We start from the raw sequence: 26,938 nt of genomic DNA on the forward strand, positions 1-26,938 counted from the left end.
GCCATAACATCAATGAAAAACATTACTGCTGGCTTCAACATGGCCCTTAGAAATGTCAAACAACGTCGGCGATTATAACCCATGAAAAGCCCATGAAACTTAAAATTCACTGAAGGACTAGCCTACATTGAAAGTGAAGTTCGTGTAGGATAAACACACAGGGCCACTTCATTCTCCAAATCAGACAGTGGACTAGAAACATCTGTTGCAGTCTACAACAGGGCTGCATTTATGATTTAGGCTATTCAGAAATCTCCTAAATTATTTTACGTTAACTGTTCAAAAATGAATGTGATACGGGTACTCACGATCGCACAGTTTGCATACCACTTTGTCCTCCTCCATAGTTTGATCTACAGTCCAAAACCCGAAGTGCTTCCATATTGAACTCCTCAAGTTATTAGGGGTTATCACTCGTCTCTCATGTCGCACAGATTGATCGCCGTTGTCCTCCTCCGGAATTCTTCATTTTCTTTTTCTGCTTGTTTGTGAGTTTTGTTACATCTATCTTTTTTATTTAATTAGTTTAAAATGAATAGTGTCCATGGTTAAAATCGATTCCCTATTTTTCGAAACTTGTTGGTTGGTCCGATCGATTGTGCAATCGATTTTCGAATGTAAAGTGTCAGCCCTAATCGATTATCAAAATAATTGTTAGTTGCAGCTCTTATATGTGTATATATTTATAAAGAAGTATTAAAGCAATTTAGTTTTAACATGTTTATCATGAGTAACATGTTTGTAATGTAGGCTAAGTATGCAAATGACCTGAACTGGAAGCTATGCAGCCTGTTTTACAGAATACAGAACTCAAATTGTTTTGTTGTTTGATTCTTTTTTGTGACAAATATATATAAGGAAATATCGCTGAGAGGAACCTTACATACTTTCTTGACTGTTTTTCAAGGTCTATTCGTTTCTTAATGTCAAATAGCCTAATTTGACCTTTTTAATTGTATGACCCTCATTCATGATATTCATGATTCAGAAATCCATGATATGAAACTTTCTAGTAAATGTATTTGTTGTTTGAGAAACATATATATATATATATATATATATTTAAATATTAAATGAGTGTACATTCAATCTTTTTATGCCCAGGAACTAAATATGACTCACTATTTTCTTTTTTTAAAATGCAGATAAAAACATTTTGGGTCTGATGACTAGCTTGTTGAATCTGGGAGGAGTTTAGTTTTAAAATGTGCAACAATTCCTAAAATATTTGCTTCATTCTATTAGTATCCGGGTTTGAAAAAATTTTTTGGAAACAACTTTAGAGACATGAATGCCAGGAAGTGCGTTTGTAATGGTAAAGTGCAAGGTCTCACACTGCCGAGAGGGCTTTTGTCTGAGCTTCTCAATAGTAGCACAGCCTAAGATGCCCAATTATGCACCACGTTCTTTAAAGCACATTTATTGTTGTTCTGTTTATTTGAGAGAGTTTATAACTAAGGTTCAGCATTTATATACAACATTGCGTATTTATTTATGCATCATATTCATAAATTTATATTCAGCTTAGTTCTATAAAGATTTGGTGGACTGTTGAAAACTGGCTTACAGTGGACACAGACTAATTCAGTGTTTACAGAGGCAGTGCAAATCAGTTTTTAAATATCTCAGTCAAATGATTATTTGAATGTGGTCAGAACAGCACAAATAAAGTGTTTGGAATCAGATTTCATAGCTCACATTAGTAGATGGTTTAAAGTTCAGATATTTCTAGAGATAGCAAAATTATTTGTTGTTTATTTGCTCTATTATATTACTGACCTTACACAAAAATTTCTGTAGCCATTTGAAATTAGATGCAACCACTCCATTTTAATCAATCCAAACAAAAATGCTACATGTAGTGTGAGCAGTTGATTTTGATTTAAATTAGATTGTATAATTTCAAGATTGAAAGCTAAAACAACATGGCCTGACTTTAGCTTTAGCTTTTAAATTATGCTACATAAAACAACCGCACAAAGCAAAAACAGCAGACGGACTTAGGCATGTGCCGGTATCAACTTTTCATGCTGCGATTAATTGATTGAGCTTTTACCACGGTATACGGTATTATCACGATATTTTAATTGCTCAAGAGAAATGGATGGATTGGTGGGGGGGATGTAGAAAAAAAACCTACTTGCATTACAATAGTGATTGTCAAAACATTTGGTAACTAAATAGAATTTTACACAATTTTCACGCTTTCAATTCTTGGGATTTGATTTCAATCTTGTTTCAGTATTGACTTTTTGGATAAATATTAGGTAGGCTACAGTAGATAGACGTTCATTTTTCTCAAGAAAAAATATATCTCACATAATGCTGTAAACATACAGAGAGCCCTGTCAGCTGGTATTATTAAAGGTTAAAAATTAACTAATTAAATTAAATATAATTTGGTTTTCATTATAATAACAATTATGACACAAGTAAAAATATAATACAAATTGCACATATTTAGCAAAATACTCCTCTCTATAGCTATTTTTTTCTAGTCAACTAACGTGTTGGTCATTAAATGGCTTTCCTGAGGTAAATGTAACGTTCTGTGACATAATTGTTCACCTGCAGTTTTATTGACCTCTTTCCGTGGTTGAAAAACACTGAATGATCGAAATTATGTATGAGGCATATATACCTTTCGGTAAGTTGTAGCCTACTGTATCTTTAAATAAAAAGTAACAGATGATCGGTTTACTTGAACTGAGGCGCTACAGTGATCTGTCAAGTCACATTTACAAGCACCAAAACAGTATTTGTTGTATGAATTCCGTAATAAAATGGACAGAACATGAGAGCTGAGAATTGTTTTCATACCATAATAACCTGCTCTGTCTAGTCTGTCGGTCTCCGTGTCCTCTTTGCTCCGCGATTTTTCTCTGCGTGAGAAACTGCATGTGGCGAGAGAGCGTTTGAAAAGTGTAAATTGCGTGAGTCTCACGCTGAATGCGTATTGACAGCTCTGCTTTTAGAGAGGGGATAGATCGTCGGCAGCGTGCCTCCTTCCGCCATGCTTCTTCTCCATGTGAGGATTGTTTACATTAGACTAGAGTGCGCACTGCGCCGCATGCACACAGCGCTAATACATGTGGGGATTGTTTACATCAGAGTGCGCACGTGTTTCGCGCAGCATATACGCAGTGTTTGTATAAGCGGTTGATGGAAAATAAGCTAATACACGTTCTATAAATATAAATTCTGATCTATTATTTTTCACGGTATTTTGAAGTGCCCACGATAACAATATCGTGCATATTCATTACCGCGATTTATCGCATTACCGAATACCGGCACATGCCTAGACGGACTGAATGAAAATGCAAATTCACTCTCTGCCAGTTTGGTGGCGCTTATGGAACAGCAGCAATATAGCGTTTCTTAGGTTACCGCTGTACACAAAGCGGTAAACACTACCACTGTAAACACTAATACGCATTTATACGGAGGGAAGAGGAAAAGAAAATTCCATCAACTTTTCTGAAAGCAGTCAGTTCCCTTCAAAGATACATTCATATAAACCCACACGCCCAATTCAATATCTTCCAATATTTCAAGCATCGCGAACAGTGAGTTTGCTGTGCCTGGTACAGTATTTGCTCTGTCTTCACAACCCTCTACAATGAAAGTAAATAGGTGACTAACGAATGTCTAATATAGCCACTGGCTAGTAAATTGTTAGATTTCACTCGCCAGTGTTTGAGTTAGAGGCTAAATTTAGCACAGATATATTTTCACTCGCATTCATCTTGAACATTCTGACTGAGCGCTTAAGAGAGTTTTGCTCTGTCTTTAAAGCGCACTATTGCAATTTATCTCAATGGCAGCACATTTGATGCACCATAAACTGTAGTGTGAAGGCGCTTGGGCCCTGTTTACTCTTGTCATGAAGCTGCATCTTAAGTAATTGGATAGCTATCTGATTGCAATTCAATTGTCCTAGACCACATAAAAGCACTTCTGTGTGTTTACATGGACAATTTTATGTGTTTTAAACCAATAAATCGGATTACTCAACTCACTTTTTAATGGCAAATGTAATGAGGCCCCTTGGTGTCCGATGCAGTACATGAGTACATCTAGACGCTATGCGTCTTTTCCTGCACACAGGTATGGTAGTTGAGTACTGATGTCTGCATCGTTACTAAAGGAACTAATAGGCATGACTGAAAATAAGCATTCAGATTCAGTCTGATCACATGCAAATGTGTGGGCAGTCAGTCTTATAGATCACAACAACTAGCCATTTAGGATTTAAGATGTGCAGTTTATTTGTTCCAGTGGTAGTTTAAAATGGTTCATAATTCTTTCTAATGCTCCATGGACCGACTAGCCTGACTACGTCAGACTTCCTACTTCCGCTCAATTTCATTTCGCTTCTGTAGTCAGTCTGAGATAGCAGCCTATCTTTCAGTTTTCCAGCGGCCTTCGGACGGCCGGGCCAATCAACGAACAGAGGGCGGGCTGAGAGCCGTGACGTAGGCGCTGATTGTACCATGGATGCATAGATTTACTTCACATAATCTGCAAAAGTCGTTCACAGCCATGTTTACTCGATGGTTTTGTTTTCGCATCATATGTGTTTACAGTGGAAGTTAGATGCGGCTGAGCATGCGCATAACACACGCCATAACCAAACGTCATGTGATTGGCTTACGGGTAACCAATGATTTTAAACTTCAGACAAGCGACTCCCCGCGAGAGAGAAAATACTTCTCTATTATGCCATTCCAGACTCTGTCTACGAAGCAAAGCGAAGTAGCAGAGTTTGGTATTACCAGGCTATGGACTGACAGCTAAGAATGAAAATTTGACAGAAAATAGAAAATAATATACTTCCCTGTATCAAGTGTTTACGTGTCCTATCAAATTGTTTAGAAAAGGTTTAATCCACCCCTTACAATCCGAATGAAATTTTCATCAGATTTGGCCAATTCATTCCGGTTGACGTGGTTCCGGTGACTTTTTTTTATTCCAACTGTGCTACTTGTCTGATTACAAGCGGATTATTAGGGTCCATGTAAACCCAGTTAGTGTCTGATAGGAAAGTCGGTGTGCAGTCTCGCTCTCAGTGAGATAAATTTGTCACAGCACAACAAGTTTAAAACAGAAAAGGTTTTATGTACAATACAGTAATGCTTCACATTCTGCACTTCTAGGTCACTTATCATATAATCAAATTTGTGACTTTGATCATGTGAACTTTTGTATGGATGGTCAGATGTTGTTCTTCCATTGAAAGACAATATGCTTTTTGGATCTTCCCAAATCATTTTTCAGTTCAATTTCAAATTTTTATGCTGGTTATATAATAAATTTGTAATAAGGTACAAACATTATTTGGTCACACTTTAGTCCATTATTTGGTCCAATTCTCACTATTAACTAACTATTAACTATGACTTTTGCCTCAACTGCTAATTACTGCTTATTAATAGTTATATATAGTTATAAATAGTTAATAGTTGAAAGCACATAAACAGTACCTGAGATTATCATTGCCACAATTTGTGTTTGTTGTTCCAGCCGCGACGTCGCAGAAAAATAGAAACTGTTTCTAAAATAGAATCGTCGCGTGTCGCCGTCGCGGCTGGTTAGGACAAAGACTGATTAACATGGAAAAGAGAACTTTTATCGCGCGTCACGTGTAGTTAGGACACGGTGTAAGGATGTAGAATATGGCCATGTAGAATAACACATTAATATGTGCTTTATAAGTACTAATAAGCAGCTAGTTAATAGTGAGAACTGGACCATAAACTAAAGTGTTAACCCATAAAAAATGCTAAATAGAAGCATGTTCAATATTGGTCTCAGACATTACATCCCTATAGAATATACATTACAAATGTTCATGAGTAAAAATGTACATGAGTGCATTGGAATGTATAACGTACACTCTCAGAAAAAAAGGTACAAAAGCTGTCACTGTGGCGGTACCTTTAGAGGTACTATCAGAGATGGAAAATGCAAGCTTGAGAAGCACCAAACATGCCATCAGCAGCCCACTTCTTGTACTAGTCAATACCTTTCAAAAGACGTTTCAGCTTGTTTTTAATGTACAGGCAAAGTGTTGGTCATCAAGTTTATTTTGTGTAGGAAACCACCATACATGATCCATTATTAACATCATGGCATGTGGTCTTTTCACTCATACCGTTGGCTGTCATTCATTGGCCGTGTTCGGGGTGTTTTTAAGCTTCTTCCACCAGCTCCATATATTTACAGTGCACTCTGCCATTTTACCTCGTGTAACCCTGCTGACTCAGAGGAGTCTGTGTATCCCAGCGTCTCATATTAAAAACCGAGAGCAGCTCAGCGGAGGGGCAAGGGCTGTTGTCAGGAAGAGCAGTCGTAGAATATAGGTCAAAGATTTATTGAGCCTTCTACTTGTTAGTGGACAGGGCAGGTGAGTAATTCCCTTATGTTTGCCACTTGTAATTAGTTTTTAATTTATTCTAGATGTTTCCTAACAGATGCTCAAGGCATTGGAGCAATTTGTGATGCTCCTTTTATCATTTAAGATGAGTAGGCTCAATGCGATTCGTCCTCTGTTGATCATTGTGCGTCTTGTGCACCATCGTTCTTCTCTGCCTTGATGTGGATGTGACAGTAATTCCAGAAGATTTCCTCCTAATCCCAATAATGGTAACTTGTGTCTCTGGAACAAATCCTGAGGATTTATCCCCACTGAATGGCAATTAGCAGATTAATTCCCACCACAAAAAAAGTACTCCAATGTTTCCTTCAGGATATTGTTTTTGTTGTGTGATAAACTGTAACAATTTAATTTTTTTCCAACAATATTATAGATTTTTATTATTAAAATACTTTTCATTAAAACAAAACCTGTTGCCGATATGTTTAACTATACATTGTCATATAAACACACAGTGAGCTTTCTGTGATTTTGCATGTATTCACATAGATACGCTACTGTTCAAAATAATGTTTGAGGAGGGTACGATTTTTTTCATGTTTTTTTAAAGAAATCACCAAGGCTGTTCCTTGTGGCACAATATGTGAACATCAGCTCAAGCCAAATGTCTGGATCACCAATGTTCCCATAGATGCAAGATTGCCGCCAAACTAGTGCTTCTAACGCTTGACTTTCTGTTCTATTCTATTCTGTTACGCTCCGTCTAAATGTTTTTGAGTGCAAGAACGCATCTTATGTAAACGTCCAGACAGAGACTTAGTCGTGCGAGCTTGGCACAACCTGCACGAGATCCCAGGTGTCTTTGATCAGGATTAGCAAGTAAAGAATTAGATTAGAATCTCAATCCACTATTTGCTCTTTATTTTGTTCATGAAATCCTCTGGATTTTTGTCTTGTGTGTTAAGTGATGGTGATGACACGGGTTGTGTTTTGGATAATTTCTTAACACTCATCACATCACTGCCATATTCAAGCACGATCTGAGTTGCGGTTGTTTTAGGAAAAAGTAAACGCCACATCCTGTTTCAAAGTGGCCCTTCTGTGTTAATCACACTCACTACCTTACATTTGCTTTTTTTTTTTTTTTTTGGTTAACCACAATGTTTTGCTTTAACACAGTGTTTCGCTTTCTTTTTTTAACCATATGGTAACTCATGAGTAGCTTCTGAAAAAAAATTAAAAATCCCATTTGTGGATTTCACTTTTTTTGGTTATTTAACAGTTGTGTGTCGGTTATTTTCCTCCAATGCCTGTTATCTTTAATTGATTTTCAGCTGCTAATCAGTGACGAACTGATGGTTGGCGTCTGAGCTTTACACTTTGGGTTGTGGTTAAAGTCTTCTGAGAGATCAGTTCAGCAGGTGTCTGTTTCCACTGCAGGCAGTCCATGTCTTAACCAGCTTCCCCTGTGGTTTTTTATTCCAGGTGCCATTCTCGGCCGCTCAGAGACACAAGAGTGTGTCTTTTACAACTACAGCCCCAGCTTGGAGAACCGAGGAAACCGCAGCGGTATTGAGTCTTGCGTGGGAGAAAAGGACAAGAGGCTTCATTGCTTCGCGACTTGGCGAAATGTGTCAGGATCAGTTGAAATAGTAAAGCAAGGCTGCTGGCTTGATGATGTCAACTGCTATGACAGGTAATCATTTTGAGCCAAATTTAAATGAAAGAGAAAATGACTTGTGCTTCAGTAAGTGAATCTTGTATGCTTATTCAGTGCTCGCTCTGAATGATTTGTTAAAATGATTCAAACTGATAACCCAGCAGTTTGTGAGGCTTTTTGACTGGTATCCTCCATCGATATTGATCAGCATCATTTTAAGTGTCATGTTCTGTGCTAACTGTAGTCATATGATATGTCACAGCCTTCCCCTCTGAATAGAGATTGTTTTGATTAAACTTATAGAGGCGTGGTCAAACCCTCAAGCACTGCCCTTGCGATCAGCATTCATTTCTACCTATATCATAGTTTCCAAAACTGTAACTGTAGTAGAGATGTTTTTGCTCCTCACATGCAGTTTTGCATCAGCATTTGTTCAATTATTGTCATTTTGTAAAAATATTGCAGTGTGAGGGTTCTACCATTAAATTTTTTTTTAGAGAAACAATAATTTTATTACTTAGCAGGGATGCATTACATTGTACAGGAACAGTAGACATTTATAAAGTTACAAAATATTTCTATTTAAAAATGCTGTTCTTTTGAACTTTTTATTTGTCAAAGAATCCAGATTTTTTTTTTTAAAGCAGCACAACTGTTTACGATGTTGACACTGAAGACTGGAGTAATGGCTGCTGAAAAATTAATCTTTGCCATCACAGGAATGAATTACATTTAAATATTTGATCAAATCAATCCAGCCTTGGTGAGCATTAGAAACTAAATCTTACCGACCCCAAAATTTTGAACAGTAGTGTATATATATATATATATATATATATATTTTTTTTTTTTTTTTTTTTTTTTTTTTTTTTTTTTCAAGCATTGTTTAACTTAGTCTAAATTGCCCATGCTCAATGCTCTACACATTACAGAGAGAGTATACGCCACACATTCATTTAACCAAACACTTCCTTCTCAAGATTTCACAGTATTTCAGATAAAGTCTTGTGTAAACGTGTTTCCATGTTTAGAATTGGTTGTGAACCTTGTAACCTCCGGCCATAAAAGGGAGATAGTAAAAACAGGTTTATCAACGCATCTGCCCCTATGCGACAGGTAGCACCGCTGGTAGATCAGGAAGTGCTTCTCCTGAACGAAGCTGTTTTGATAGCGTGCAAAGGAAGCAGCACTTCTCCTGTCCTAACATGCTGCTAAACCCGTTTACCTCCCTCGCTGGAAGGATTTATGTTTTTTGTTTTTTTTTCATGCACATTGCTCTGCCATGTCAAGTCCTTAAGTAGCTGAGCAAGTATTGCGATCGCTTAATGGTGCGTGTGCGTTGCAAGACAGTAACCGAATCACTTTTCTGACTAAATGCCTCTGGAATGTCATCCATTCCCCTTTTATTTTTTCATTTCCACCTGTGTGTGTATCTTAAGGATTATTGGTGTGCTGCTAAGCTTTGTTTATCTTCTTTAAGCCAACCTGAGAGCTCTGCTTTGATGCGGGCTGCCAGATTTTAAAAAGTATCTCTTTGGCTCAGGCATTTTTCCGCCCATGTGCATTTATACGTTTGTTTGCTCTCTAACCCGAGCGAAATCCAAATAAACCTTGCAGCACGCATGTCTCAATAATCCCCAAATGTGATGCCATCTTTATTTAATTGCCAAAAATTAGGGAAAAAAAGTGCTGCCAATCTTTTTTTTTATAATCAAATGAATTACATTAAATGTATTTAATTAATCAAATGAATTGTATGTAATCAGTATGTACTGTTGTGCACCTTTGTGTTTGCTGAAAAATGTGTTGTGTTCTAGAAATTTCAGTATTTGAGTGGTTAAAAAAATTTAACCTCAGTTGTGGACAAACAGCTCTGCTTGTTCTTTATATTACAGCACTGAGTGTGTGGAGAAGAAGGAGGACCCAGATGTGTTCTTCTGCTGCTGTGAGGGTAACATGTGCAACGAGAAGTTCTTCTACAACCCAGACACGCAGCCAGTTCAGAGTAAGGCTCCCTTCAGCGAAACAAACAGCAAAGTCTTTAAGGGTATTGGAAGCTCTTCAGTTATACCTCTTCCTTTGATGTAATTGTGCTGGTGTTTGATTCTGTCGGTGTGAAACTCCTTTCTCTCTTTGTCTCATCATAGCCTATATTCCCTCATAAACCTCATCATCAAAATCATCAGATTACCTCAAAGCACCTCTCAGGCGTTTTTCATGACTATTCAGTATGTCAAAAGTCATAACAGGCTCGCTGTGTTTTTCATATACTCTTGCAATCCATTTTAGTTTTTTTTTTTTTTTTTTTTTCCTTCATGTTTCATATCCTGAATTATGAGGTATGTGTGTAGCCCCGCTTTAGCACCACAAAGAATCCAATTCATACCTGCCTTGTAACAACTGTGTTTTTGTTGCGTTATAATGAACACTTACTCTGATAGTCTGTACATCAGTGTTTTGTGCTTCATGTTATTTATGAACGTGAAAAAATGTGCATATTAGAAAGACAACTTTGTGAATAGTATATACATGTAACATATAAACATCCACTTTCTTTTTTTCGCCAGAAAATCATAACATATTAAATCAACTGGTTGTCTTGAAGGTGCTGTTTTTTTAGTGTGCCTAATTTTATTTTCGACTTGTTCAGAGTGTTATCAGTGGTGTGAATATTCATTATTAGTTCCTGTTGGAAACATATGGTGCAACTAAAGATTTTTTCTGTGTGCTTTTTGGCATGTATTTTTAATATCCTATGTGTCTGTATTTAATATCCAGTAGCTGTGTTTACATGGACCCTAATAATCTGATTGTAATCGGACTACTAGCACAGTCCGAAAAAAGAAAACTGCGCATGTGCAATGATGTAGAAATGGCATAATGACATGTGACGCAAGGAACGAGCTGTTGATGTTGAATAGTGTCATAAATGACTGTCGTGTCATTCTAAAGTTCTCATTCCACTCATCGTCTGTGAAGTGGAGCAGGACAACGTCCCACCAGTCCTTGTTTATGTCTCTCATCCGCAGACGCCTTGTTTTGGGTGCGGGAATGGGCATTTTACTGCTTTTTTAATAAAAGCAACAAGCCACAACGGTTCATGTGCTCGTTGTCTCCTAATTAGGACCCGAAATCAAAGAAAAGAAGAAATTTAGGAGAATATGCGCAAACAGTGGTAAACTGTATATTCGTGCAGCGTGCGCATGCCAAATAAATCATTTCCGATTTGAAGCTTGTGACATATAAACACGCACATCAACCCCATCTCTTTCATGTAAACACTACGTTCGGATTCATTAATTGTAATTCAAAAGTTGTTCATGTAAACGTAGCTAGTGACACTGATGAGGTGCAGTTTCTGTGAGATTTTTGAGTTTGATAGTTTCTCGAGAGTTTGTAATTTTGCTTTTGCATAATTGTACAGTTCCAGTGAATCCATTGTGCCCTCCTTATGAATGTAGAAATACAGTTTTCACATTTGATTTTTGAAATAATCTAATTACAGAAGTGCTTTTAATCTACAGATATTAGGGACTTTTATAATGTTGGTTATGTTTATTCATTTGTTCAGATAATTCTCTATTTCTTTGATCAGAAGGTATGCTTTGATATGCTTATTGACCAAGCCACCAGAACTCCACTGACAAAAGCTCTGTTAATTGCTGCATGTGTTGGCTCTTATACACATCTGCATTTCTTGTGACTACTGCACAGCTTTATGGCTGTGGATTATTCCGCCTTTGAATGAAGAGCTTGTTATCTGTCTCATATGTCACCTTATTGATGCAGCTCATCGGGCTTTTTCATTTTTCATTACCTTTGCTTTGCTTTAGTGGAGTTGAAGTTCTTTTCAGAGCAGCAGGTTCCTCTGTAAAATTTTAATTGATCGTTGTGATGTTGCTGCTACCGGAGGCTTTTATAAATTCAGGTTATTTTTGACATCAGAAACGAAAAAAAGAAAAGAAAAAAAACTTAGCATGCTTGTGTGAACAAGCTAAGACCAGCATTGAATGGAGCTGAAGCAGTGGCAGTGGCAGTGGCTTAAGCTTTTTTTCTTTTTCTTTTTTTTAATAAATAATAATGAAGTAGCTCTAAAACTTAATTCAAAATCTGTATTTTAGAGGCAGAAAGATTGCATTGGTCTTGACCTGATCGATTTATATCGATATTATTATTATTATTATTAATACTAAAAAGTTTGGGGTAGGTAAGTTTTTTTTTAATATGTTTTTGAAAGAAGTCTCTTAAGCTCACCAATGCTGCAGTTGTTTAATTGAAATACAGTAAAAACAGTAATATTCAGAATTATTACAATTCAATTACAAAAGCTTTATTCTCTATTTTAAAATGTAATTTGTTCCTGTGCAGGCAAAGTTGAATTTTCAACATCATTACTCCAGTCTTCATCCACTGCAGTAGATCCTCAGAAATACATGAATTGAACAACCTGAACAACCATCTATTGAGTGATTCTGTAATAAAGACATTTCGTTGCACCAGTTTGCTTTGCTGTCTTTGGGCTTTTAACAGCATAGCGTGCTCTCAGAGATGACTGTGTCTTTTAGATTACCGGGGCTGATCTGGTCGCTTTATCTCTTCTGAGTAAACACTGACATCAACATCCTCTTAACTAAATGAGGGATGGAGGCATATCAGCGAGCCACTGCTCTCGGCTCCCTGCAGGAGGGCTGTTGTACGTTTCAGCAATCGTGATTTATCTTCTACCCGCGGCCGCTTTAAAAGATTCCTGATTTAGTTGCATACAGCACTGGTTGAGCTCAGCCTGATGAGTTTTGACACAACAACTGTCTGTATCAGTGCAAATGTGGTGGGTAGAAGAGTCTTCAGTACTTCAGTAGCAGAGGAGGTGGGTTGAGGGGGGGGGGGGGGGTCTCACTCGTGCTTATGTAATGGGTATATTTTCAGCACTGACTCACTCCATATGGAATGATCTTGATATGAAATGCAAAAACCCACAAGGACGCGGAGAGTTGCACAAAGCACACTGGAGTTTCTCTGAACTCGCTTTCTGCGAGCATGGAGCTGTGTGCTTTTCATGACCTTGTGACTGGGTACTTTTTTGCCCCGCGGCTGCATGTGGCCATTCTGCCTGCTGAATGGGGGAAGGGTGAAGTAGGGTCGCATGAGAGTGGGTTTGTTGGGGGTGGATGTGTTTTTTCCTCCGCTTGTGGATTAATCCAGAGTCCTTAACCCACTTCCAAGTCCATAGCCGGCACGAGAGGGAAGAAATGGCATCACGAATGGGATCTCTGCTGGACCAAAGCTAACACAGGTTCAGCCGGAGTTCGACCGGGTGGGTTGTGCACATGGTCCCGCAGTCAACCCAGGAGAATGGGAAATGCTCTGCCATAACACAAGGATGAGGGATCACTGCATCTCTGGCGAACAGCCACGACCCAGTCCGATATCTGGCACTAGATGCATAGAAACCAAAGACCACCGTGTGCTCTAAGTACACACGCTATTCTCCCTCAAGCACACACTCGTGCAGTTCTGTTGAACTGCTTTTAACGGGAATGTGCATTTGCATAGATGCATGTGCATTGGAAATAAAACTGTTTGCACAAGGCAGAATCTGTCAGTAGCCTTCAGGGAATCTAACCAACCTTGAATTACAAGGCTGGCGTGTAAGAATTGTAATTAGCAAGTTCAAAAGGTGCGGGACTTAAGATAAGTATGCAGTGAGAGATTCTCAACGCACACTGCGAATCTCGCTAATGCAACGTACAGAAGGTGTATGTTAGACTTCACATTTGTCTTGTGTTCGTGCTGTTCCTCTTGAGGGAATTAGAATCTGAGATTCTGCTAAGTAATGCTGATATCATCCCTTTTCACATTCGTATATCTTATTAAACCAATAATAATGAAGTGTGGCATTTAGCTGTTTCCAAAGAGCATATATGTTTGCTGATATTTCTTTGTTTATTTTATTTACTTATTTTTATTATTCATTTGTATTTATCTATTTTATGTCAGCCCTTTCAGTGGGAGCAGTTCACTAAATAAAAAAAACGCTAATTTGATATGATAATAGTAAAAGCTTAGAATGTGGACTCTCTATATGCATACATGAGATCCGACTCTTTGCTTCTTTTTTTTTTACAGACAAATTAGAAATGTTTACTTTCATAATTTATGAAATATGATCATGATGATCATAATTGGTATCTGTAAAAATATAATTACCTATATCAAATCAGTATATTGTAACAGTCTTAACTAGTAGAATACAACAAGCATATTTGTTTCTCATAAGTATTTGTGGCAACTAGGGATGCTCTGATCGATCGGCTGCAGATCGGTATCGGCCGATAATCACATTCTATGATTTGATCGGGAGTCACTAAAATAGGCCGATCCCACCAACTGATTGGAAATTGGTGTGGTATTAGCGGCGCAGTCATCACCAGTTATCACGCGGTCTCAAGAAACAATGCATTTTTAAGCCTTGTGATTTAAGAACAAGTGATTTGAAACCGTCACACGCAGTAGCAGCTGCTGCTCATACAGCGTATGAGTACTTATCTTACTGGGCTTGAACAGTCAAATATGCCCGAGTATCAGAAAAGCTCGCATTTATAAAGATAATCCTGCCTTACCTACTTAAGTAGGATGTAGGAAGAAATTACTCAAATACTCAGCAATTGCTGAATAATATTCCTGATCATTTTTGTATCCGACTACTCATTTTGTTAATTTAGGAGTTTGCAGTGTTTCTATTTGTTTTTGTCGTCTGTCAATAATTGGGCAATGTTTAATTATACCTTATGGGTTGTAATTATGTTCAGTTTGACGAAGTCTTGTAAGCTGTTTAATAAGCCAGAGTATCCTCATATGGATAGTGTTTTGCATAAACCCAGTTTTTAATGGCCTATTAAAATGCTCATTGTAAAATTAATATTTGTTATGCTTATTTATTTTATTCTCAATTAATACAACAATCTATAGCATTGCTGTAAATAATGTCTGTGGTATTACTTATTTGGAAAAAACACTGACATTCAGCAGAGAGCTTAATTATTACTTAATACTTATATAAAGCTTGAATGATCGGGATCTGTATCAGTCATCGGGATCTGTATCGGTCGATCGTGATGACAAAAAAAATCGGTAATCGGTATCGGCTGCGAAAATCCTGAGGATCCCTAGTGGTCACACTTTATTTTATTGTGTCCTTGTTACATGTTACATGTAGTTATAGTAATAATAACTGTAATTTTTGCGTAAGCAAATGCATCTAACCCTAAACCAAACATAGTCTTCCCTATAGGAAGTATATGTTGTTAATTAATATTACTCAGTAATTCAATGTTTAATTACACTGTAACATCACCTTAAAATTAAGTGTAACTGTATTTGTATGTATGGAGGCCTTTACACAAGCACATTTAATCAAACACGGGGGTCTTGAGAATTTTTTGTTTCATATTTTTCCTTATTTGTGTAATTTTGTGATTGATTTGTAAGTCACAATGGCTAAAACAGACAGAATGACAGAATGTGTGAATATATTCTTTTCATTTTCTAGTTTGTAATATTTTGGTCACAGATTACACTATTTTTCAAAAGTTTGGGGTCAGTAAGGTCATATTTTTGTATTTATTTTTCTAAGTGTACTTTTTCAGCAAGGACAAGGATTGAATTGATCAAAGGTGACTGTAAAGACTTTTGAACCTCTTTTGACTTTTGATTCATCAAATAATCCTGATTTTTTTATTATTTTTTTGTATCATTGTCATCCATAAAAATAATAAGCTGCACAACTGTTTTCAACATTGATAATAAGAAATGTTTCTTGAGCACCAAATCAGCATATTAGAATGATTTCTAAAAGATCATGTGACTGAAGACTGGAGTAATGGCTGCAGATTCAGCTTTGCCATCTCAGGAATTAGAAAATGGATATTTTAAACTCTAATAATATTTCACAACATTACTGTTTTTACTGTTTTTGGATCAAATAAATGCAGTCTTGATGAGCATAAGAGACTTCTTTGAAAAACATTGTTTTTTAAATTACAGATCCCAAACTTTTGAGTGGTAGAGTACATTAAAAGTACACAAAAAGTATTGATTGGTACTGATGTCTCTCATTCTTTTTATCTCCCAAGCAACATCCAACCCCATCACCCAAAAGCCACCACTGTTCAGCACCCTCCTGTACTCCATCGTGCCCATCATGGGCATCGCTGCCATTGTCCTGCTCTCCTTCTGGATGTATCGGCAACACAAGCTGGCGTATCCACCTGTTCTGGTGCCTACCCAGGTAATCTGATACTTTTATACGTATATAATCCATGTATTTGATTCTCTTTTAGTGTGTGTGTGTGTGTGTGTGTGTGTGTGTGTGTGTGTGTGTGTGTGTGTGTGTGTGTGTGTGTGTGTGTGTGTGTGTGTGTGTGTGTGTGTGTGTGTGTGTGTGTGTGTGTGTGTGTGTGTGTGTGAGAGAGTTTCGGTGTATCAGGACATCTTCATATCACTAGAAACTGTGCTTTGGGGAGCTGTTATTTCCCCTGGGCAGAACCTCCTGTTGACATGAATGACAGTGAATTCAGGGATCTAATGTGCTCAATGTCACACTAGCTCAAGCTCAAACACACTGTCAGCTAAAATCAAACGAGATCTGTCAGGACACTGTTGTGTTTCGATGTCCTCTTCTCTTACAATAAACAAAAGATAACAAAAATGACATAGCACAAGACACAAGCAATCAGGTGACCTTTACCCCCTGTGTGTGACTAGTGTTAAGATTCACATCTACTTCTAAACTACACAATAGAGCTTTATGGATTCAGTCAGTGAAGTGATAATCTGAACTACTGGGCCAGTGGGAAAAAATCCTCACTGTTGAGCATTGTAAGACATCTTTGGCAGGTCTGAATAGATACATTTACAAGCGTGTGCTGGGATGATATATGGGACCGTATGGTAGCACAAAGGGTTACCTTTGAGTCAGGTGAGCATTTGGAATTCCCCGATTGAGTTTCAGTGTTATGTAGGTCAGATCTGACAGATAAACCATCCCCACAGCACTGCTGATATCAAATATCATAATCAGCCCAAACTTGTTTTTGAATTGTTGGAAGCTTTATTAGTTCTTAATGCAGCAGGCAGAAGTCTTTAGGGACTATTACAACAAGTCAATATAAAACTGTGTTTGCAACTTCCATATATTCTTACCGTAACCTTTCTGTAGCTACTGAAATTGTTGGAATTTAATTCTTAATTGGATTGTGAAAAGCAGTCTGTATATGACAGGTGGTTGGGAACGTGTTTGAAAATGAGGCTTGGTGATGTCAGCTGAAAAAGAAAATCGTTTTGGAGGCGGAGAAAGTTTTATTTTGTATTTATTTATATTTACACTTCCGTTTAAAGGTTTAGGGTCAGTAATATATATATATATATATATATATATATATATATATATATATATATATATATATATATATATATATATATTTATTTATTAATTTATTTATTTATTTATTTTTTGAAAGGACACATTAAACATTTTACATTGTTACAAAGGATTTCTATTTTAATGAAATGCTGTTCTTTTAAACGTTCTATTCATCAACAAAACCTGAAAATATTGAGCATATTAGAATGATTTCTGAAGGATCATGTGACACCGAGGAATAGTTGCTGAAAATTCAACTTTGCCATCACAACTTATAATAAATTGTTGATCAAACAAAGGAATAAATTAAAAAATGAAATTAAATAGATAACAGGTATTTTACTTTTAAATATTATTTCACAATATTTAAATTGTAACTTATGTTTGATGAAATAAATGCAGCCTTTGTGAGTAAATAAATCTTACTCCACATTTTAGAATGGTAGTATATTAATTTACTTTTTGTTTTGATCGATCATTTCCTCCAGAATTGTGTCTAAAGCCTCAAAGATGTCACTCTACTGCGTCACAAACGTTGGGAGATTGCCAGAAATTATTTTCTAATGGAAAGTGTGGCATTTCGCAAAATGCCACAAAGAGATCTGCTTGTTGAATTGCTTAGAAATGTAGTTTCTTTGAAAATCTGTTTAATTGAATTACGCATTTGCAGAAAAAGGCTTTAAAGTTCTCTTTGTTCTTCAGTGATGAAACCAATACCTTCCAAAAGCTTGCTCAGTTTCTGTTGATAAATAACATTGTGCTTTATTTTGATATTGTTGCATTATATTGCTGCTACAACCTCCCTTTCTAGTTAGGATGCACCGATTAGAATTCTTGCTGATATCGACTACCGATTTCTTGTCATCTTCATCGGCCGATACTGATCTCGATATTTATTTTACAGTGAACATTTTAATAGGCCTTTAAAAACAGAGCTTACGCAAAATATTATCAATATTATGATACTTTGGCTTATTAAAGAGCCTACAAGACTTTAAAACTGAACAATTGCAGGCTGTCAGTCAGTGCTGTTATGGCAGTAGGTGGTGCCAAGGGACTGTCTCTATGGGTGAGTCATTAAACCTTTCATTGAACTAATACACTTAAAATTGCCGATTGATTATTAATGAATTTTTAACGATTCATTCAAATTAATTTAACTTTGAGCGCCACTTTGCAAGGCTCAATCGACGAGCAACGTGGGTAACGCTGAGGTTAAGGTTGCACTTCATAGAGATCAATGGCATTGAACAGCGCTGACGCCAGTCTTGGGAAATCCAATTACATTGGACATTGAAAGGATACTACGACAAAGATAGATTCATCTTCTGACAACCAATGGCAAATAGATTTTTTTCACGAAGGACCTGAAGATTGACAGATGCAGGTAATCATACACATTTAGGTTTCTTGTCGCTGTGTGTGTGTGTGTGTGTGTGTGTGTGTGTGTGTGTGTGTGTGTGTGTGTGTGTGTGTGTGTGTGTGTGTGTGTGTGTGTGTGTGTGTGTGTGTGTGTGTGTGTGTGTGTGTGTGTGTGTGTGTGTGTGTGTGTGTGTGTGTGTGTGTACTTGTACAACTATCTTTGTGAGGACCAGTTTTAGACCATTGGAGTGAGGACAAAGAGTAAAGTGAGGACATTTTGGCCGGTCCTCACTTTCTGAGACCCCTTTAAAGGCCTGTTTGAGGGTCAAGACTTGGTTTTAGGGATAAGGTTATAATTAGGTTAAGGGTGGGTTTAGGGTAAGGGTTCGGGTTAGGCACTTAGTTGTGATGGGTAAGGTTAGGGTAAGCGGCTAGAGATTGCATTGTGTCAATGAATGTCCTCATAAAGATAGATGTACAAGAATGTGTATGTGTGTGTGTGTGTGCTTGTGTCCTAAGCCCCGCCTCTGACACTAAGAGCAGATGACAGAGGCAGCGAATCAGGTTTGTTGTATTAAATCCTTAAACAACTGTTCCTCCACGTGATATTTCTTTAGAATTCTTTAGGTTACTGCAGCGCTAAGGTTTGACGTCATAGCGTGTTTTACAACACCAAATTGGGCTCGGTTTGTAAGATCGGGCAAATTTAGTGACTACGGATCGAGTCGTAGAATGTGATTATCAGCCAATACCGATCTGCAGCCGATCGATCGGAGCATCCCTCCTTTTTGGAGTTTTATACAAAGCTTTGAGCTTAACTTTCACAATGTTTTAAATATGTAAATATAAATAACACAAGATTTGCCTGACTTTGACTATATATGTTTGGTTAAAGACTACTCTCTTGTCTCCCTATAACTTGGTCAGTTCATTTACTCACTGATATTATCTCTATAAACATCTACACTGAAACTCCTGAATGTACTGTAAATCTCATTTAAATGGGTCTGTCTTTAAATGTGTATGGTAGCCATGATGGTGGTTGCTGTATGCATTTACATGGGATGTAATGCATGCTGTATGCATCAACATAAATAAGAATCATTTTTGATGCCCTAATCAGTTGTCATCAACATTGTTTTGAATAGCTCTGATTGAAACATTCCTCCATCAATTCTCAGGCCATTTTAAAGCATGTAGTTAAAAATAATGTCTTTATTTGAAACATTTGGCCCCCAGCCTCCAGTTTAGAGTCTTGTACCATTTAGAAGGCAGAGAGACGCTTATTTAACAGTTTTCTTACAAGGGCCCAAGACCCAACATGCCCCTCAAGAGAGAGAGCACAGTGTGCTTTAACCGCATTAAGTGCTTGGCTTCATGGTGAGGAAAGGAATTTCTTGTTTCAGGAAAAACGGAGATTCAGGCAACTGCACGAGTTTTGCAGTATTTAAGGCCATGTGGTCAGCTCCTGCATTCATGTGCAATGCATTGCCTTGGTTCTATTTCTTTATATTCAGGTTTTAGCTCTTGTGCATTATTAGCTTTTCATTATTATTTAGCTCTTCGTCTAAATCGCCATTTTTATATTTTTCCGTTGATTTTTAAAAATTATTATTTGGCAAGGATAGGGAGGATGTGCTTACTGTTGCATTATGGCTCTGAAAACACCATATTCTCTAATTTTCTATTTAAATTTCACAAAAAGTCCTGCACAAAAATGTGTGCTAAGTGTTGGTTGTTTTGAGAAGAGTATGGTACAATATTAAGTCTCTGAGAATGCAGGGAGATCTGTTGTACTTCCTGAACAACTATTCATGTCCCATTTTTTTTAAACTCTATCTTTGGTGTTTTCTTTTTTGAGATTCTGAAATTTTCCTAGTTTTCCATTTTATTTGGAGAAGTCTCTCCGTATCTTGTAGAAGTCTGGCAGTTGCTGTAACATGCAGATTTTGCCTCAGGTGCGAGCAGCAACTGTTGAGTGGCGTCCTTGGGCAGAAGGTTCATTCTTTCCAGTTATATATTTACATAAAGTTAAAATTGCACACAAGCCAGAAATTCTCCTACGTAAGGCAAGCTTTTTAATCAGAATATCTACTTAAGGCCCACGCCTAAACCAGTATATTCCTTTTTCATCTTAAAGATGAAATATGTGCTTTTTGCAACACAAGCTGCACCAAACAGAATTGCAAAAATACAAAATCCCAAAATCATTGGTTGGACAAACAGATTGTCCCATCCCTAACATAAAACATTGGTTCAGTCAGTGTTGCTATGATGGTCAACCTCTGCATGGCTTACTTGTAGTTTCTGCACATTAAAGTAGCAAAAGAAAGTAGAAGAAAGTTGTTGTTTTTTGTTAACTAATTTTTATGGATTTTAGACTATAACAAAATCATTTTCCAATCTTTTGGCTTGACATAAATCTTAAATATTTTGGACAGACAAAACTGGGTTAACCTGTAGAAATATGTTGTGCTGGCCAGCAAGTAAATTTCCCTACTGAAATAGTGAAAGAGATTTACCCGTCTTCCAGAAACCATGAAATTCCCCATCTCGTCTTTCCATCTCATATACGTTAAACTAAAACTAACGCTTGATTTCCTCTTTCCTTCCTCAACTAGCACGCCTTTCATATAATGATAGAGGTAAGAAAAGCCTGATTCATTCATCTTTTTTTTTTCAAGATTATGTTGGAACCTCATTTTAAACCTTTTTTTCATTGCAATCAAAAGCACCCCTTTGTTTTCGTTAGCACATTTTCCTATAATATCCCACTGATTTTATTTTGTGTTTATCCCTGCACATTGCCTCATCAATCTGTGATGTTCTGAATTTCAGTGCACGGATAACAAAAACGAAATCCCCTCTGATTCAGGGGATTCAGGCAGAGATCCCTTGATTTAGGTGCATGGTAAAACGGCAATACTGAGATTGATGAATGCACGTCTCCAAGCATGCAGCAAATGTATGCAAAGATGAATGTTATGAATGTGGGAATGGGGAACAGCTTAAAGTGTTTTTATTGTACTTAACATATGAAACATTTGCTGTCATATTGAAAGATTCATAGCAAACTGTCATATTGAATCAGCGTCACACCTTGGACATTCTCTCAATAGTACAAATTGCACATGAAAAATCTGTTGTTTGATCAGTTTAATGGATGTGAAGCTGTGGGCCTGTGAAACACTCGTTTGCCAATCTGTTTTGGTAGTTTTTGCCAGAGAGGCAAAACTCTTAAAAACTGGAATGAACCAAGATTATTCTCTAATGAGTCCTGAGCTTTATTTACATTTGTATGAATGTGCTTCATGACAGATGTTCGTCCATGAGCTAGATAAATCCTAAACGGCAAAATATTAAAAATGCCTTGCTAGTTTTATAAGGGTCGTGTTATGTAAAACTGGATTTTTTTCCCCTCCCAGCAAGAAATGCAGCAGTATAGTGATTATTTAGATTATATTGATTATATTATGTTTTCTCAGCAATCATTTTCTATGTTATCCTAACGGCAAAAGCAGTCTGTTTTATTCCTAGGGCCAGAAAGTTTAAAATGGTATGCAAAAACTGAATTATGACCAGAATATTTAACTTTTGGTCCAGGAAAACTTGATTAACATTATAAGTGGACCTCGGGGTCCTGCAAAAGTATTAGATATTGCCCTTTTAAAACTTTTTTAATCACTTTGTATTCCCAGAAGGTGCTTAAACAGTAATGTTGGGCAGTCCAAGAACAAGTAAATAACTAGTCATTCAGTGTGTGTGGAGCCAAAGACTGTTGCTCAGTTGATGATAGATTTAGTCCATCCTGAAGATTTATTACTAAACATCACATTGATGCTTTTATCCATCCCTGTGTCAGAACTTATAAGATGCACTCGGGCACTTAGAAATCTATTTAGTTCTGTAAGGATTTTGCTTTGCATTGCATTGTATATGTGCTGCCTACGCTTCCATTTGTTACAGCAAAGCGCTGTGCATTGCTTTGGTCTAAATGTGTCTTCCAAATGAACAACTGTATGTAAATAATTCACAAGAGATCAAAAGCCCCCAAATGCATTTGCTTTCTTCAAAAAGTTTAGTATTGGTAAACAGTCATGGACCTTATGGGGAGGCTTTTTTGTTATAGAAATCAAATTATTTTTTCCATACAGAAAATTTACAGTAGACTTAATAACAATGCTTAAAGCTTTGAGTGCAATAAAAACATTATTTGCATCAGATTAATTTAATCTGTTAAAACTATTCAGACATGCATCGACAAAAATTATAGGGTGCTTAAGAAATAAGAATTCGGGACATCTGTGGGATGAATGCTTCACCCGTAAAACAAATGTCCGTTGGACTTTTTCCACTGGTCTCTTTATTTTCAGACTTTGAACAACAAACAACTCCAGTAACCTGCTCTCTGAAATACTATATCTGCCACAGGCATCTGGGTAGATGGATAGCCCTCTTAAATTACCTGTGTTGTTCTTTCTTTTACTCTATTTTGGAAAAAGAATGCTTTAAAAATGTCAGCCTTTGCCTCCATCCACGTCTGCCGCCCCAGGGGCAGACACTTCCCATAAGACCTATTGTCATCATGTTTATAAGTGGTGTCTGTTTAGTGACTGACGTTTGGGCAAATGGGAAAGTAAACATGACCCTGACCTGTGTGGGTGTAGGTGTGTGAGGTCAGGGTTACGTCCCCCTCAGGAGCTCAGTCCCTCCCTTACCTCCATCCTCCCTCATTACTTGTCAGCTCTCTCGGTTTGTGTAAAAGCAAAGCATTGCCATCTCAGAAGTGTTCGCTTTTTCGCCTGGTTCCTGACCGTTTTTTGTTTTCTTCTCTGCATGATGGATGTTCTGTTCTTTAACCTCGTCTCCTCCCACCCACAGTCATGTGATGTAGTTTTCTTCGGCATTTGTTTCCTTGAGGACTTGGAAAAAAGTTAGTTAACAACCCAGATCCATATGCTAAGGAGTCTCGGTTCAGAACAATCGGTGCCTTTCTCTCTCTCTCTCTCTCTCTCTCTCTCTCTCTCTCTCTCTCTCTCTCTCTCTCTCTCTCTCTCTCTCTCTCTCTCTCGCTCTCTCGCTCTCTCTCTCTCTCTCTCTCTCTCTCGCTCTCTCGCTCTCGCGCTCTCTCTCTCTCTCTCTCTCTCTCTCTCGCTCTCTCGCTCTCTCTCTCGCTCTCGCGCTCTCTCTCTCTCTCTCTCTCTCTCTCTCTCTCTCTCTCTCTCTCTCTCTCTCTCTCTCTCTCTTCTCTCTCTCTCTCTCTCTCTCTCTCTCTCTCTCTCTCTCTCTCTCTCTCTCTCCATGTTCAGTTGGTGGAAATGTAGGCCACATATAAAAACATGCCTGTTCTGCATTTGTCCTACTTTTGCCTGAACTCCAAATCACATTTCAGCAGGTGCTCTCTGGACAGCCTTTCTACATCCTACCTACTTATCATCCCCCCCCCCACCTATTCAAGCACTTAAGACTAACATTAGCCGTGTTTCCACTGACGGTCCACTGTCACTTCTGGGGCTTGATCGGCCCTCGTCGGGCCAATGGCCAGGGTTTTTTGGCCCGCCAGTTCGGGCTTGAGGAGTGGTCATGGGCAGGGGCGGAGTTTGCCTAAGTCAGGAGACGGCCTAAGTCATCTCGTCTCTTTATATCGGACTCTCTGATCCATATTTAGCTCCGTATATGTCATAACATAAAGCAACTCCTTTTTTTCAGGAGCTTCCTCTGTTTCTCTGACTGAAAATATAACTGTATTGGGACTGTCACTGGAGAGAGTGCTAAAGCTCCTCAGGTCATAGAAATGATCATTCTTTCTGAATGTGATGTAAACATACTGTCCTGTGACTACAAATAAACAGAAAGAGACGCGACTGAATAAGTACGTGTGTCCTCTTTCTTTTGTGATAACGGTAAATACCACTTTATTTCTGTGTGACTAATGTGCAATCTTGGATAATTAATTCCTTATGATCAATGTATCACTTATTATTGTAAAACTGTGGTAAAACATCAATGCTTGGGTTTTAAATCTTTAAGTAAACAACAAAAATGCCAACAAACGGTCGCTTTTATCATGTTCATTTTACAATCTCGCTAGTTTCCAGTGATTTCTTTCTGATTAGTTTTCTGATTAAACGTCCATTTGCTGGTGAAATGATGGGTTTGTTCTTCCAGAGAGGCGTGTTATGAGCGGGTCTTAGTGAAGCGCTGCGGAGTTTCTGACCTGATGGTGGAAACGCAGCGTGGTTTTGGGATTGGTGCTTCTAGCTATTAGTTGAAAGCCCTGGCTCGCACTGGCCCGACAGTGGAAAAGCGGCTACTGAAAAGTAGGTTGTTCTGATGACCTGTAAAGAATGTACCTGGGTCATTTTTATTCCTAGTAGTAAAATAATTTAATTAAATTTTGCTTATATTTGCTTAAAGAAAATTGAGGTATTTTTGCGACAACAATAATTATTGCAAAAAAAAAAAAAACGCTTTATATATATATATATATATATATATATATATATATATGTATATCTTACAATAAAATTATATTTATGTCAGTGAAAATTATTTAATCAGTTAAATATATTGTCTTTATATTTATATTTTGAAGAATATTTTATTTATTTATTTTCAGTGTGAAATTTGTTGAGAATTAGGTGAGCAGTATGGCAGGCTCAGCCAGCACAGCACCAGGGTTTGGGTCCGTGCCTACAGATGCCATCTATATTGCTTTCTTACACTGATTCACTTGAATAACTGGGATTAGCTTATTTGATAAGCGGGAAACAGCCTATTGTGTTTTGCTGACAAAGGATAATTGGTCAGAAAAGGTCATGTCGGGTGTAGACAGAGCACACTCATGCATTTAGATGAACTGCTAAATGGTCTCTTCCTGCATAAGGCATATTCAGAAAGGTTCAATCCTTCTAGGTGTAATGGCATGCCAGTGCATTTCACAGCACCCACAAACTAGGTCAGCTGATTATCACATCTGTGGTCCACTTACAGAAGCTGTGGATTATGTTTAACAAGCTCTGAACTTCAACTCCCATAAGCCCCTTCTGTCAAAGCTTTATGCAGCTCAGCTGCATGACATGGGTCCACCTTTATCCCACCACATCACCACAGTCAGCTAGTATTATTTGCATGTGTTATTTCATATAAGGTATCTGGCACAATAGTAGAGGTGGGAATCTTTTGGAATCTCACGATTCGATTAAAAATGTATTGATGATTACTAGCTTTAGAACTGTAAATTCATGCAGTTTCTCTTCTGAACTGTAGCTTGTGTTATTCACTTCTCTTACACAAACATTAAAAGGTTCAGGGTTGGTAAGATTGTATCTATTTTTTAAAGAAATTAATACTTTTATTCAGGAAGGATACAGTATATTGATCAACGGTTTAACTTTTACCATAAGAGGAATGAATTGTATTAAAAACATTATGTATAAAAATACGCGTATGTATTTGAAAGCAATACGTACGTACGTACGTACATACATACAGTATGTATAAAAAATGTGAGTTTTGATGAGCATAAGAGACTACTTTTAAAAACATTTAAAAATATATAACCCCAAACGTTCGGATGGTAACGTATGTAAAACATGACTTGAAACTACCAAAATGAGAGTTTTCTGCGTGCTTGATTTTAATCCAAGAAATCAATCTGGATGTTTTGATCCTATATTTATCAAACAGATTTTCAGGGTTTAGTGAAGACAAATTCTTTGCATGTGCTTGTGTACCCATTCTCTTGCGTTTTCATGTACATACAATTGAAAATAAAATCTAGCATGAACCGACCCTGAACTCCTTTAAAGGGGCATTCCACCCATAGGAACATTGTTTTTTATTGAAAGTGGGTCATATATGTAGTCGAAATGTAAAATAAATTTTGAATTTGGTGCCTTCGTGACCGAGGAAAGACAAAAAATAACTTCAGGACGCATTTGTATGAAAGACAACAACTCCCACAATGCACCACATTCCACAGCTCCGCAAGCCACTCCCACTAATCCAGAACAGCGCATATCTGCCTAGAGAAATCACTCTTCCATCTACAAGGCAAGCTACAGAGCTTGAAATTAATTTCACACAAAATGTCTAGTTAGTTGGCGAACTCATT

The 26,938-nt window shown here is 37.4% G+C and overlaps 1 protein-coding gene across 3 annotated transcripts in view; it reads left to right on the forward strand.

Annotated features, from left to right (window-relative positions):
* acvr2aa (activin A receptor type 2Aa) overlaps positions 1–26,938 on the forward strand; it is a 57,127-nt gene that overhangs the window by 16,803 nt on the left and 13,386 nt on the right. For 2 of the 3 annotated variants that reach the window (XM_081368833.1, XM_081368835.1), the window contains exons 2-4: positions 7,865–8,075; positions 9,935–10,086; positions 16,172–16,326. In XM_081368833.1, coding sequence (XP_081224959.1) covers positions 7,865–8,075; positions 9,935–10,086; positions 16,172–16,326 — 518 coding nt within the window. The remainder of the gene's footprint in view (positions 1–7,864; positions 8,076–9,934; positions 10,087–16,171; positions 16,327–26,938) is intronic. The other variant, XM_081368834.1, reaches the window with a different exon arrangement.

This window comes from Scardinius erythrophthalmus, assembly GCF_964197995.2.
Source record: "Scardinius erythrophthalmus genome assembly, chromosome: 6".
Lineage (NCBI taxonomy): Eukaryota > Metazoa > Chordata > Actinopteri > Cypriniformes > Leuciscidae > Scardinius > Scardinius erythrophthalmus.